The sequence below is a fragment of the Dermacentor variabilis genome, chromosome 4 (assembly GCF_050947875.1).
Source record: "Dermacentor variabilis isolate Ectoservices chromosome 4, ASM5094787v1, whole genome shotgun sequence".
NCBI lineage: Eukaryota > Metazoa > Arthropoda > Arachnida > Ixodida > Ixodidae > Dermacentor > Dermacentor variabilis.
The window spans coordinates 131,544,898-131,561,240 of NC_134571.1; the positions used below are offsets into that span (position 1 = coordinate 131,544,898).

Here is a 16,343-nt window from a genome sequence, read left to right on the forward strand (position 1 = left end):
GTAAGACACAAAGCGTAGGTAGATGATCCCTTAAGCCCAGTGACAGGAGGCCAGCAAAAACACGTGGGCAACGCGCGTTCGTGATGGCGACATCTAACAACATCGCACTTTCTGCCGTAGAGCGAGTGGCTCAATCGATAAGATTTTCACAGGCATAAGTATATATTACGTTTTAAGTTCTCGTGCATTAGTATCATTTCCTAAATGGTAATGTTCAAGTCACCCATTATAGTAAACTCAGAACTACTGTTATTTAAGTAATTTAGTAGTTCATCTATGAATTCGAAAAATGAATTCCTATTACCACAAGGAGGCCTATATACCATAGATACTTAAAACGATCTCAAACATATAGTAAGACATTGTACGTGCTCATTACTAATGGTCAGATTATAAATGACCCCATACTGCTGAAGTTTTCGAAGATCATAGCGACGCCACCCCCGCGCCCACTAGTTCGTGTTATGCCTTGGTATATGCACTCATCAAATTGGGGTGGATTTTCCGACTGCGTTAACATGCATGTCTCAGTAAAAAGCAACATATCGAATTTAGACTTCAAACTTCCAAGCAATTCATGTAGTTTATCGCCTTTGTTTTTAATATTTCGTATGTTTAATTGCATAATTCACATAATGTTATTAGCATTTAATTTAGAAACAGAAGAATTAAATGAATCATATTCATGATATGCACAAGAGCTATAGCCGGGGCTGTGTGGCAGTTTTGGTACGCGCACTGGTTGTCAAGAAAAAACGAGGCAATAATTCGACCATTTTGTCAACGTCGTCCAGACAGATTATACGAAGGAACAGTGATGCTTCATTTCGTCTAGCGAAAATTTTACCACCGGCTGTCCACACGAATTTCCAGTTAACAACTCTTTTAATCCTAACCAGCGCCCCGAGCAGTTGTCTGCCCTCCTACGTCAAGTGTTCATTGATGAATACGGGATGATAATTGCCAAATCCGAGCGTTTTACTGTAAACCCTTGCTTTCTTTGATTTAGCGATTCCTCTTTGCACGACAAAGAAAACGAACAATAATGTTGGAATCATTATGCCTAGCAGTGGGGACACTTTGGCAAACGTCTATATCATATTCGTCAATGTTTTCCTTTAGAAGTTCCGCAATTTCTGTTAACACTGACATTGGCTCACTGTCAAGAGGCATACCTTTGATTTCAAGATTGTTTGATCGCTGGTATTGGTTAGGATCTTCCAGCCTACGCGTAAGTTTAGCATTTTTGCAACTTCAGGTCGTTGTTTTGGTGCAGCACTTCAAGCAACTCCTCTCTGATCAATTTCAGTTCCTGTATACAATGCCTGAGTGCTTTCAGATAGTTCAAAGCTTCCTTGACTTCATGCAACTCAATGGTCTGCGCAGATCATCAACTAACCTCTTAGTCATTATGTGCAGCTATGTAGCCACTATGCGGGAAAAAAAATTGCGCACAACTTAGACAATTTGGACAGGGCAGTTCTCGTTCGGCAGCAGTGCACACGTTTAACACTAGAGAAACACGAATAGAAATTGGCAAATCCCACCTGCAAGAGCAGATATCTTTTAGTTGTGCGCTCCATGTGCACCAACACCGAACTGCAAACGTAGGTAGGTTCGCGGGCGCCTTTTTTAACCAGCTGTAGCGTCCACCGCCAGGAAGCGGATGATGCCGATTGCCTTGCTATCACCGTGGGTGTTGCAAAACAGCCTCGTCCGACGACAGCAGATCTGCCAGCTGTCTGGCTCTTGGAAACTTCTTCCTTGGCCTCCGCTCCGCTACGTGACCTGCCGTGGCCAGACGGATGCACGCCTGAACCATGTCCCTGATCTATGTTGCCGGAACCACTGTACCGTACCTTGTATGTTATCAGACACGAAGGAGACGTTCTCAAGAGGGTACAGAGGATGCCATTGATTGAGAGCATCAACAAAGTCTTTGTTCTTTCACCTTCATAGCGGCACGCTTCCGGTCAAGCCTTGCCTCCAGGAAAAGGGTATACTTGTTGCCTGGAATATAAACTACATAATTCGCAACAAACAAGGAACGATCCACTACATATTCTTGGACTGCTGGGATGCAATATTCTTATGGGACATCCGCACGCGAATGTTAAATGATTACCGGTCAATGCTTATGGGATTTGCTCCCTGCCGACAGCTAAAACGGGAGGCGTGCACTAAGATATGGTTATGCTGATGTGCATGCACAGCTTATGTTTGTTCGAAGAGCAGATGCCGATGAGCGACCTGCCATAGAGTATTTCATAGAAAATTTCGCGCATATAAGAGAAATCTGCAAGAACAAAGACGAACTAACTAGTATGGATTAAGATACTGGATGACTTGATGTCATTTTAGAAGTTGGTCTGCGCAACATTTTGACGAGACACACAGAAGAGAACAAAGACCACAGAGCGCTCATTGAGGCACTTTTAACTCCAACAGGCCAGCTAAGACTTACTGGCGTGCCTATTTAGCATTATCAGTATTGTGCTTGTATTGTGTGTCTTGTCCCCGAAAAAAATGGCAATAACAAAATTGACACTTACTTTTAGCATACGCCAGAGAGCGGGAAGGCGAAATCCGGCGCGCTCAAGAGACATCAATTACATTATTTGACATTCTCATTCGAATGCGTTGTTACTTTTTACTTGCTTTCTCCCAATAAATCTCGTGGATTGGAGTGTTTTAATTAAGGTTGCCTCAATTAACTGTGCCTTAATCAACTTCACTCTAATTAACACCAAAGGCTGCGGGTTCGACTACGACCAGGGGTCGTGGGTTCCAGTGAATTAATTAGCTCTATATTAATTAACCGCGCGGCATGCTTAGTTGGGTCGATGTGGCAGCGATGTGGAACAAGACGACGATGAACTCGCGAGCAGTGGCCCGATCGCTCCGCTTTTCTGTACTTAACGATGCGACATTAAACGTAGAGATATAATGGTGGATTGCACTGGTCGATCTGGAGCACGGTTTCTTGCTCCGTGGCATATAAATTGAATTCCACTTGTCGTCCTAGAGGAAGTTTGCGTTTTCCACTGGTCAATTGGGATCAACCGGCTCCACGACGGAGCGCTCCTTGTTGATCTGCCGAGCAGAGATGAATTTCTCCGGAACTCCGACGATGCTTTGGCGCTACTTCGGAATGGTTTGAGTGGCTTGGCTCTCTTGGGCTCTTTTTGAGGCGCTGATTGGTAACCCTATGCAGTTGTTTACCTTCTCGAAATGGTGTCATTTAACCATGCGGCAGTGATTTTTGCCTCGAGCGATTCTGACAGCAGCTCTAGTTCCTCGGAAACTAGCAGCAGCGACGACAAGGAGTTTTTTACTCTTTCCACCATCGGCTATTTTTGGCACAATTGCATTTTCTGCCTCAAGGGACATATGATGCTTTCGATATAATAAAAAATGTCAAACCTTTGCTAATGCTGCTGATTCGCGCTTGCTTGGTCTGGGCTCGATCGCTTCTGACGCCAACCTTGGCAGCAGCTTCCTCTCTGACCATGAGCATGTTCGGAATGGATAGGGTGGAAATGTTAAAATTTTTATGGGCTCAGAATTTCTCTAAATGAGCACCTGCCCTACATAGCGGTATATGCTAAACACCACCACCCGAAAATCTTAACACACACTTCTAAGTATGTATTGTAATAGCTTAAGGTTAGTAGCCTTATACATTTACTCCATTTAAAGTAATAAAATATGAAACCTTTGTTGCTGCATTAGCCCCGACAGAGCTGCTCGGGGAGTGCGCCTTCCACTATAATAAAACTAGTTAGCATAGGGTAAGCAGTGCGCTACTACCTCATCTAAGTGCGCTCGTGAAATAATTCGTAATAAAATGCCATACTTACTCTGAAAATGTTGTTTTGAAGGCGTTTCTCGAGGGCAAGAGCTCGTTCCCTGAGGAAACCCTTTTTCTCTTTGAATTCGGTGGCCCTCGCCATCCACATGTGCATCTTCCATTGCATTTAGCTCACTTAGAGTGCACGACGAATCCGCGTCACTTTCAGAGCTCCCCGACTCGCTAGTGACAGTGCGGGCTCGCTTGCGCCGTTCTCCATAATATGTGTTATTAGTTGCACTAGTAGCGCACATCGTTCTAAAATTTTCCAGCCGAACGTGAGCTCAGTTCTCTCTAGCGACTTGCAGGGTGGCGAATGCCTGCAACATTACTTTCAAGGGGACGCTGCGCCTGGTGCAAACTGGAATGTTCATCTTGAGTTTTGTTCAGTATGCTGCTATACATGGAAGCCCTTGCCGTCTCCCGGTTTTGTTCCTGTTTCTGTGGCATATGAACAATGGAAGCGAACACACATTGAATCTGTGAAATTAGATGCACAAAGTGCGTTGGTAAAATTAATGCGATCGCGTGTATACTTGTTTTAACGCATATTTCAGAGAAGTGCGTACTTCACTGCTGCACTCCTTGTTCGTGAAGCAGACACTAACATTTTTTTCCACATTTTCTTGTGCGCACCTCGACCCCTTCGTTCGAGCTAGTACTGTCGTGATCACGCCGAATCGCTGAGTTTTGAAGTTTTTAGGCTTCATTAGTTGATTTACTCCGCCTTCGTTTTCTAAACACTCCATAATAACAGTACTAAGGATTAAAAAAACAGACTTTCAATGGACTCCAAGCACATACCTGGTAGCATGAGAACTTGGGCGTTATAGTAGCCCGTGTCTCCTCGGTCCACTATGTCACGCCAAAATGCCAAATAACTGACGTGCTTGTCGAAGCCTAAATGGTTTTGGGGCTGAAGATTTTTTATGTCCGAGGCCGGGATAATGTGAATCTTTCTGTCAAAACCCCTCAGGTATCTCACAACGGCAAACGTTTTAGCAGCAAAAGCAGACAAAGCTCAAAGCATCGCATAACTCAGAGTAACAACTTGCCAATATTGGACCGGATTGAATTGGAGCGCTCGCCAAAGGAAAAGATATTATAGTTACTTAATATACGTAAGTGAGAAAGCAAATATCGCAGCAATAACAATATTTATGTGATATCATCATCATCATCATCACCATCATCATCATCATCCTGGTTACGCCCACTTCAGGGCAAAGGCCTCTCCCATACTTCTCCAACTACCCCGGTCATGTACTAATTGTGGCCATGTTGTCCCTGCAAACTTCTTAATCTCATCCGCCCACCTAACTTTCTGCCGCCCTCTGCTACGCTGCCCTTCCTTTGGAATCCATTCCGTAACTCATAATGACCATCGGTTATCTTCCCTCCTCATTACGTGTCCTGCCCATGCCCATTTCTTTTTCTTGATTTCAACTAAGATATCATAAACTCGCGTTTGTTTCCTCACCCAATCTGCTCTTTTCTTATCCCTTAACGTTACACATACCATTCTTCTTTCCATAGCTCGTTGCGTCGTCCTCAATTTAAGTAGAACCCTTTTCCTAAGCCTCCAGGTTTCTGCCCCGTACGCGAGTACTGGTAAGACACAGCTGTTATAAACTTTTCTCTTGAGAGATAATGGTAACCTGCTGTTCATGATCTGAGAATGCCTGCCAAACGCACCCCAGCCCATTGTTATTCTTCTGATTATTTCAGTCTCATGATCCGGATCCGCGGTCACTACCTGCCATAAGTAGATGTATTCCCTTACCACTTCCAGTGCCTCATTACCCATTGTAAACTGCTGTTCTCTTCCGTGACTGTTAAGCATTACTTTAGTTTTCTGCAGAATAATTTTTAGACCCACCCTTTATGTTTATGTTTTAGACACACCATTTCGACCCACCCTTTATGTATTAGACCCATTTATGTGACAATGAAAGTAAAAAAAAAACGATAGATGAAACATTTTTAAGCGATATTTTGTTTTCTTTGCGCAACTACTATCCAACATATTCAGCCCGATCCAGTCATCCAGATCTCGCCGTAGTGTGGGCCATTACCGGCTCCATTTTTAGCAACCATGGCTCCTCAAAAGCAGTACATAGGATCCATAAACAATGCTCCTGACCTTCCGAGATACAGAAGAACGTATCTTCAAAGGCGTACTATGTCACAGTGTGCTTAGCATCAAGCCCTGTCGGAAGACAACGATGGCAACGGTGATGCGGTGTCGACACCAGGTGTGCCGCATAGTGACATAGACCTTTAGCAAATGATGCAAGACGATAGCTGTCAACCTGAGAACGACTCCAAACACTCTGAGGCGCAACTGTCCGTCGAAACTGATAGGGAAGTACCCCCAATACAGGCGGACGACGTCGATGAACGATCGGCTAACGACTTGCTGGTACTGGCACTGTACTTTTCATTGGAGTTCGGTTGTTGTGGAAGGCAGTTGAAGCTCTCAAGAAGCTCAACGCGCACATAGTTGAAAACGCGATATTCCGGCGTCAATGTGCCTTTTCGAAAAACAAGGAGCCAATCTTTGTGATGCACGGCCCCAATTTTGCTGCGCACTTCTCATGAATGTACTAGCTGGAACATCGGGCGGCCTGCAAGAACGCAATAGGTTGCAGGTCAGCTGCTCTCTCCGTAAAAGCAACTACAGTGGGCAGAATTTGGTGCTAGACGGCCACTTTTTAAAAGATTGCCTATTGTGCAGAAAATTTATTCGATGCTTTCCGATAAAGCCTTCGCTATTGCGAAGGTTGAAAGGCTGCAAGCTATTGATGGAGTACGTTCCGGCAAAGACACGAACGGGGTGTCCGACATTATTTATTTATTTATTATACATCATCATCATCATCATCTTCATCAGCCTGGTTACGCCCACTGCAGGGCAAAGGCCTCTCCCATACTTCTCCAACTACACCGGTCATGTGCTAATTGTGGCCATGTTGTCCCTGCAAACGTCTTAATGTCATCCGCCCACCTAACTTTCTTCCGCCCCCTGCTACGCTTTCATTCCCTTGGAATCCGGTCCGTAACCCTTAATGACCTTCGGTTATCTTCCCGCCTCATTACATGTCCAGGCCCATGCCCATTTCTTTTTCTTGATTTCAAATAAGATGTCATTTACCGCGTTTGTTCCCTCACCCAATCTGCTCTTTTCTTATCCCTTAACGTTTCACCCATCATTCTTCTTTCCATAGCTCGTTGCGTCGTCCTCAATTTCAGCAGAACCCTTTTCGTAAGCCTCCAGGTTTCTGCCCCGTAGGTGAGTACTGGTAAGACACAGCTATTATATACTTTTCTCTTGAGGGATAATGGCAACCTGCTGTTCGTGATTTGAGAATGCCTGCCAAGCGCACCCAGCCCATTCTTATTCTTCTGGTTATTTCAGTCTCATGATCCGGATCCGTGGTCACTACCTGCCCTAATTAAATGTATTCCCTTACCACTTCCAGTGCCTGGGTACATATTGTAAACTGCTGTTCTCTTCCGAGACTGTTAAACATTACTTTAGTTTTCTGCAGTTTAATTTTCAGACGCATCCTCTGCTTTGCCTCTCGAGGTCGGTGAGCATGCACTGCAATTGTCTCCTGAGTTACTAAACAAGGCAATATCATCAGCGAATCTCAAGTCGCTAAGGTATTCTCCATCTACTTTTATCTCCAATTCTTCCCACTCCAGGTCTCTGAATACCTCCTGTAAACATACTGTGAATAGCATTGGAGAGAGCGTATCTCCCTGTCTGACGCCTTTTTTTATTGGGATTTTGTTGCTTTCTGTATAGAGGACTACGGTGGCTGTGGGGCTGCTATAGATATCTTCCAGTATTTTTACATATGGCTCATCTAGACCCTGATTCCGTAATGCCTCCATGACTGCTAATGTTTCGACTGCATCAAACGCTTTTTCGTAATCAATGAAAGCTATATATAAGGGTTGGTTATATTCCGCATATTTCTCTATCACCTGATTGATAGTGTGAATATGGTCTATTGTTGAGTAGCCTTTACGGAATCCTGCCTGGTCCTTTGGTTGACAGAAGTCTAAGCTTTTCCTGATTCTATTTGCGATTACCTTAGTAAATACTTTGTAGGCTACGGACAGTAAGCTGATGGGTTTATAATTTTTCAAGTCTTTCACGTCCCCTTTCTTATGGATTAAGATTATGTTAGCGTTCTTCCAAGATTCCGGTACGTTCGAGGTCATGAGGCATTGAGTATATAGGGTGGCCAGTCTTTCTAGGACAATGTTTCCACCATCCTTCAACAAATCTGCTGTTACCTGATCCTCCTCAGCTGCCTTCCCCCTTTGCATAGCTCCCAAGGCTTTCTTTACTTCTTCCGGTGGTACTTGTAGGATTTCAAGTTCTTCTAGACTATTTTCTCTCATATTGTCGTCGTGGGTGTTACTGGTACTGTATAAATCTCTATAAAACTCCTCAGCCACTTGAACTATCTCATCCATATTAGTAACGATATTGCCGGCTTTGTCTCTTAACGCATACATCTGATTCTTGCCTATTCCTAGTTTCTTCTTCTCTGCTTTTAGGCTTCCTCCGTTCCTGAGAGCATGTTCAATTCTATCCATATTATTGTTGCTTATGCCAGCGGTCTTACGCTTGTTGATTAACTTCGAAAGTTCTGCCAGTTCTATTCTAGCTGTAGGTTTAGAGGCTTTCATACATTGGCGTTTCTTGATCAGATCTTTCGTCTCCTGCGATAGCTTACTGGTATCCTGTCTAAAGGAGTTACCGCCGACTTCCATTGCACACTCCTTAATCATGCCCACAAGATTGTCGTTCATTGCTTCAACGCTAAAGTCCACTTCCTGAGTTAAAGCCGAATACCTCTTTTGTAGCTTCATCCGGAATTCCTCTAGTTTCCCTCTTACCGCTAACTCATTTATTGGCTTCTTATGCACCAGTTTCTTCCGTTCCCTCCTCAAGTCTAGGCTAATTCGAGTTCTTACCATCCTATGGTCACTGCAGCGTACCTTGCCGAGCACATCTACATCTTGTATGATGCCAGGGTTCGCGCAGAGTATGAAGTCGATTTCATTTCTAGTCTCACCATTCGGGCTCCTCCACGTCCACTTTCGGCTAACCCGCTTGCGGAAAAAGGTATTCATTATCCGCATATTATTCTGTTCTGCAAACTCTACTAATAACTCTCCCCTGCTATTCCTAGAGCCTATGCCATATTCCCCCACTGACTTGTCTCCAGCCGACTTCTTGCCTACCTTGGCATTGAAGTCGCCCATCAGTATAGTGTATTTTGGTTTGACTTTACCCATCGCCGATTCCACGTCTTCATAAAAGCTTTCGACTTCCTGGTCATCATGACTGGATGTAGGGGCGTAGACCTGTACTACCTTCAATTTGTACCTCTTATTATATTTCCCAACAATGCCTGCCACCCTGTCGTTAATGCTATAGAATTCCTGTATGTTACCAGCTATATCCTTATTAATCAGGAATCCGACTCCTAGTTCTCGTTTCTCCGCTAAGCCCCGGTAGCACAGTACGTGCCCGCTATTTAGCACTGTATATGGTTCTTTTGTCCTCCTAACCTCACTGAGCCCTATTATATCCCATTTACTACCCTCTAATTCCTCCAATAACACTGCTTGACTCGCCTCACTAGATAACGTTCTAACGTTAAACGTTGCCAGCTTCAGATTCCAATGGCGGCCTGTACGGACGGATTATACCTCAACGGTCCCTAAATGGGACATTACATGAGGAGTGGGCACATATTGAAAAATGGCGTGTCAGGTAGGTACTGCGAGTTAAACGATTGTCTTTGATGGCAGCTTTGAAACAAGAAATGTCAGGGATGAGGGCGATGTAAGAAGGAAGAAGGAAGGATTATACTTCAAAGGTCCCTGGCAGCTCTGGCAGGGACCTTGCAGGGATCTGGCAGCTCGGTTCTTAACCGATTCAATGGTGTGAACCATGTTAACCTTACGGTAGTCATAAATAGCACAATCCAGTTTAGTTCGGATTAAGGTTTTATATGAGAGTAATTTGATTGAGGGAGATGCTGAAGGCAAGTTATGGCGTGGATAACCTAGTAATCGGTTGTAGGAATTAGTTAACTGATTGATAGAATGGGTCCAAGATAAGTCACTCGATGTATGCACTTCTAGGTTTTTAAATGTTTCACACTATGTGCAAGTGTAGTTAAGCGAGTAGGAAGTAACTGCATAATTAGGACGTCGGTGAAAGCCCACGTGAGAACACTTACTGACATTGAGGGACATGCGAAATTTGCTGCACGATGCCTGGATTTGGAGGTCTTCCTGAGCAGTCTGAAGCATTTGTTATTTGTCGGTATCAAACGAAATCGTCCGCGAAAAGGCACATGTTGGATAATAAGTGGAAGGTCATTATTAAAGATGAGAAAGAGGACAAGCCCAAGGATAGAGCCTTAGGGTACAGCAGATAGTACAGGAGATAGGATTGAGGAGATTGAGTTAACGGAAACAAACTGAAGGCCATCGGTTAGAAATTCGCGAATCCAATGAAAGAAGTCTGGTCGAAGATTACGGTGCGAGAGTTTATGTAGTTGAATAATACGTGACACTTTATCGAAGGCTTCTTCGAAATCCATAAAAAGAGCGTCAGTGGGGATGTTGCGACGAGATGAGAATGAAAATCATGTAGGAACAGAGCAGGTTGAGTGTAGCAAGAATGAGCTTTGCAAGATCCGTGCTGGTTAGGATGAAAGAAATTGACAGATGACAGGAAAGTGTCAATGTGGGAATGTATAACGTGCTCCATTAGTTTCGAGCAAGCACTGGTGATGGAAATTGGACGGTCACCTTTTTTAAAGGTGGGAGTTATTTTACCAATTTTCCAGTCAGTGGGGACTGATCCGGTTGTGAGAGACTGTTGGAACGTTCCCTTTAGAAAAAGACTGCTGTTGTCCTTTACGCTTTTTAATACCTTCGAGTTAATGCCGTCAGTACCATACGAGGACGAATTTTTAAAGGAATCGATGATTTTGATAATTCCGTTCACATTAAAAGTAATGTTTGTCATAGAAGGATAAGTAGAAGGTGGTAATATGGGAAGTATTTCAGGGTACTCATGAGTAAAAGCAGAATGAAATGTAGTGTTTAAAGCGTCAGCGACCTCGGTTTCGAGGACTGGGGAGCCAGAACTGTCACGTAGAAAAACAGTGTTGGACCATTATTAACACATTGCCAGGAACGTTTTGGGTTACTGTGCAACATATAGGGCAACGTGGTTGAAAAAAAGCCACATTTGGTGTCTGCGATCTGCTTGTTATATTCCTTGACTGCAAGGTAATATTTCTCCCACTTAAGTTCCGATTGAGAAGAGTTTGCAGAACGGAAGAGACGTTTTTTCTTGTTGTTTAGTCGTTTTAGTGTGCTGGTAAACGGCCAGGATTGTATCCGTTCGTTAATTGTTATGTTAGAAACGTACGATTCGACCAGACGCCAGAATTAAGATATACACAGTAACCAGTTAGACTAGAGTGAACGAAGATAAAAGTCAGCTGTGAATCTATCGCAAAAGGTTGTTAAATCTCTGGTCATGCTTTCATAATCGCCTCTGTCATAAAGCGTGAGTGGTTTTTTAGTTTTTGTTTGAGTGCACATATGGAATGAAAAAGAGGCCTACAGTATCTTATTGTCACTGAGGCCCTTCAGATACCAGATAGGGGAAAGGTTCTCAGGGTGTGAAGTTAGCACCAAATCCAAGATGTTAGAAGAATGGGCTGTAGTGCTAGTGGGATGACTGATAACTTGGGTTATTCCAAATCTGAGACATGCTGGCGAACTCGCTAGCCATGTTACTTTTTGACACCGAAGAAGCTAGATTAGACCAATCGACTCATGGGAAGTTAAAACCGCCTACCAGTAGTGCAGGCGTGCTAGGATACGAGGTAGTTATCTTGCATAAGGCGTCATGGAAAGGTGGTAGAATTAGGTGTCAACAGGAGGAGGGCGATAACAAATGCTAAGAAAGATTCACGGGAAGGATGCGGTATAGTAAAGCCAAAATAGTTCAAGAGGTGAGGATATGGTAACCGGGATGCAACGTAGATGATGACTCGTGGCGATAAGGACGCCATCACCACGAGTATAATTGGCTCGATCTTTGTGAAATATGTCGAAGTCGGGAAGGAAGGGGCAGGATCTCATAATCTATAACAGACGAATTAAGCCATGTTTCTGTCAGGCAAACAAAATTACTTGAAGATGAGCTGCTGAGGCCACATGACGAATCACGCTTTGGCGGGACACTGCGGATATTAGTGGACAAAAAGGCAATAGATGGAGGGGTGTAATGAGGCTTCGACTTTGGTAATTGCTAAGCTTTGCGTTTGACTACCTTATCAGCTTGCTGTTCGAACATGTAGGTTTTGTTGGCAGAAATGAGTTCGTCCAAACATAATTTGAACAGGATATTGTTCGTCTTGCCAAATTCAATGAAGCGCTTACGAGTTAGGTAAACCGTGGGGAAAAATCTTCGGAGATGCCAAGAGTTCTTTCTCTGAATTTGTTAGCTAGTGAGAGGATGCGGTCTTTATCTTTGAAGTGAGGGAATTTAACAATTGCTGTTCTGGACCTCCCATGGTGATAAGTTCTGAGCCTATGAGCGCGTTCAATTTCACGTGGTTCAATAGGAGGTTGAAGGTGTCAGGTGCAGTGAGTAATTATTAGTTTTTCGAACTCTGGCCACGTTTCTTTCGGACAGTTTTTTTAGCCCATAAAAACAAGGTTACAACGATGATATTTGCTGTCGGCGGCGTCAGCGTGGGCAGTCAGAATACATCGGCCATGAAAGTGGTAGTTGCCGAACATAGTGTGTCAATTTCAGCCACGGTAGCGACGAGTGCTGTGCACTAAGTTTTGATTTTGGTCAATGTAGAGTTAAGTTCGAGAAATCGTTTTTCGTGGTCTGACAAGGTTACTTGAATCGATTGAAGTTTGTCTAGTATAGCTGACTGCCCGGACTGACGCTGTCGTAAAGTGGCAGGTAGTTCAGGGTTTGCCGGGTCAGCAGCATGAAGGGGCCGGGGTTCAGTTCAATGTCACCGGGCATTAGTAATAAGTCAAACTAATGCAAGAACAGCCATAAACAGTGGTGAAAATTGAATGTGGGCTTGGCAGCACGAGTAACGTTCTAAAGCTAGTTCGCTTAGCAAAATGGGAGTAGCTATTAGTTACTTACATGGCAAAAAGCAGCGGTTGTTAAGCATCAACCGTCGCTGACGTGCAGCCAAGCGCACTGAAAGCGGGGTGGCGCTGGGGAGGCAATATGTGCTGTCTTGATGGAAATGATGACGTAGTAGCAGAAGCGGAACATGAACCCGTGTTAAGATAGATAACACGGCGGAAGGAAGGTCGCCGACGGCAGATGACACGCCTTGATTGATACATTTGCGCACATGGCAGACGCAGTAGCGCGAACCAAGGGCCGTTGCACGAAGCACGGGATGGGTCCAGGAGAACATATTAAGTCACTGCTGTTCCTCAGCAAAGTAATGAAATCAGCGGGGTTTGCGAGAGCAAAATCCAGGAGACTGATCGACTCGAGGCCAAGGAACTGCATGGCAAAAAGCAGTGAAAGGTAAGTATGAACCATTGTTGACGTGCCGCCAAGCCCACTGCCGGATGGTTCCCTCTACAGGAGGCGGAGAGAGAAATTGAAAAAGCATGACGTGATGCGCACACTCCATGCTGATGGCAGCCGAGTTTCTAAATCATCGAAGTTTTCTATTTGGCCGATACAGATAACTGTCAACGAGCTGCCACCGAAGATGGGACACAAAAATGTCGTCGTGAGTGCCTTATGGTACGGTCAGTCGCACCCCAACAGGACGTTGCTTGTGCACAGCTTTGTCGCGCAAATGAGGGACCTTGGTAATGACGCCTTGCCATGACAATTCATTCTGATAGGAGTAACATTACTTACCCAACTGTTTTCATTCATGCCAACCTGCGCAAGTGCTGTTTCGCTAAGCTACAAGCAGCTAATGTTCGACCTGCATGTCATCAGAACTACTGTTTGAAGCCGATACTTAAGTTTGTATGCCTACTAGAAAAGGCACGTGACAGATTTAAAATGGCATAGATGATTTCTCTGCTTAACAGCAGAGAAGCTTCTGCAGTGAAGGCTTGACCAATTGTGCTGAAAAATTTGTAAAAATAGAATGCATGTTTTAAGACGAAAACAACAGTCAACATGATGATAACATATGTGGTTGCTCCAAGTGTACTGCCTGAGCTGTTGTGTAGGTGATCAGGCTCGAGCATAACTTCAGAACTTCACCCAGTAAGATGGGTATTACGGTTGCAGGTGGTACCTTCATCGTGGAAAGACTGTGGTTAGTGAGCACAGCTGGTGACAAATCTTGCCGTTTTATGAATGCCTCTTAATTTTTACGCGTAGCTCTAACATTTTTATTGTCACTTTCAATATTCTGATGATTAACTAAGGTGTGAAGCGGGACAGTTTAAATATATTATTGGCATATTTCTTCTCGCAATTTATTTTTACATTCGGAGAATGCCGCGTTTTGAACCTCTACATTACCTAATCACACGTGACCGTTAGAAGAGAAACCGTATGTTAGCTGGAGTCTGCAATAATCGGGATTATTGCTGTTGGGCAGTAACTGCATTGGCAATTCACTGCATTGGCTTCGTGGCTATGGGATTGTGCTGCCCGGCATGAGGTGGCAGATTCAATTCTCGGCTGGGGCAGCATCGTTCTGGTGAGGGCAGAAAGCAAAATCACCCATTTACTGGGCTTTGGATGCATGGAAAAAGTGAGGTTGTCAGAATTAATCCGAGCTGTCCACTGGAGAGTCCCTCATAAATCAGCGTGCTACTTCAAACGTTAGACCAAACAATGTATCTGTACAGGCAAAACCTTTCATGTTTCATTTGCGTTTTTCTTGCTTTGAGAAGCAGGAACTGTGTAGTACACCTTGGACATGAACACAAAGTGTGAAAGAAATGCAGAAAATACCAAGAAACACATGGAGAAGGCATCTTTTTGCACTAAGTGCACAGAGGTGTAAGAGGTCTAGCTCCTCTCATCAACCTGCCACACTTCCCAATCTGTGGCTTCCCCTCAGATTACATACATTGTAATCTGTTAAGGCTCGTTCACACTACGCCGACCCGACACCGATTTCGGATGCCGACAATCTGCCGATGGTCGGCGGAAAGGTCGGCGTCGCTACAGTGGGACAGAGGCACCGACGCGAAGGTAAAAAACGCTGTCGCCGACATTTTGCACACTAAAATCGGTGTCGAGCCGGCCTGGTGTGAGTGAGCTTTTAGGGCTACCACGGCATTTTGCGGAGCTTTGGATGTCTACCGTGAACGAAGAGTGTTACATTGGCTCACCACAAGTTTCGTCAATCATTGATGAACGCCTATGTGCAACGAAGCACCACCTTTGTGTGTTACGTCTCTCTCCTTCTCTTTCTTTACAAAAATATTGGAAAGCTCGTTAATGGCAGCCGTAGTTGTTGTGCTTCGAACTAGCACGCCTTGAGGGGGTTTCGCCAGCACAGTTTTTTAACCATTGTTCACTTCTCGTACAAGCCATCGCACTGCTGCTGCAAGACGCAGTGAGCACAGGCGATATTAATGTTACTATTAACTGCTTTATACGGTTTGTAGTTGATGTGCGGCTCTTATATGATGAAAGGCCTATGACGTACAATGTGCACCAGATACTGCACATCCGAAGGAGTGTTGTCCAACAAGGACCCTTTTGGGCTCACTATTGATTCAGTTTTGAAGCCCACATTGGTCAACATAAAGAGATAGTGATGTGAGCCAAAGCTGTGCCTATTCAAATTGCCAAACGCATTATGATGGCCTGCAAGTGTAAAGGTTTGGGTTCACAAGCCAGTCCACTTACCGTGAAGTTTTGGTGCAGTCTGACCACTGAAATAATGATATTGTCCTCTTTGTGAGTAAGCCATGAGATGTGTCGCAGCCGTTGATCGGCTTGGTTCACAACCATCTTGGCAACACCATCTGTGGCCCTCTTGTGGTGGATGACCGAGTCATTGTAGCCGGGAACATGTGCCACAGTGAGCAGTACTCAAGGTCGAACAAAACGTACAGCACTGCTTTTGTGACGGGCAAAGAAAAATGCCTGAAATCAAATGCATTGTTTCGTTCACGGATGTGACTGGCTGTTTAACAATACTTATTGTGTCTTGTTGGTTCTGTGCCGAGTATGCCTGTAATACAAATCATGTAATAGAATTTCGGAGTGCAGAACAGGAACTTTCAGTTGAATTATCAACACATTTTAGCCCATGCACGTACATGGAATGTGGCAGGATAATATTTTGCCAATTCTGTTGGCAAGTTGACTTGGGAGTAGTGCATGTATCAATGTAAACGTAGAAGCATTTCCCACAAAGTCTACAGCTCCTTTCCGATGTTAGTATAGGGGGCTTTT

The 16,343-nt window shown here is 44.3% G+C and overlaps 1 protein-coding gene across 1 annotated transcript in view; it reads right to left on the reverse strand.

Annotated features, from left to right (window-relative positions):
- Positions 1-15,959, reverse strand: part of LOC142579783 (NPC intracellular cholesterol transporter 1-like) — a 330,403-nt gene extending 314,444 nt beyond the window's left edge. The window contains exon 1 of the mRNA XM_075690348.1: positions 15,792-15,959. Within this exon, the coding sequence (XP_075546463.1) occupies positions 15,792-15,896 (105 nt within the window). The 5' untranslated portion in view covers positions 15,897-15,959. The remainder of the gene's footprint in view (positions 1-15,791) is intronic.
- Positions 15,960-16,343: the final 384 nt, after the last annotated feature.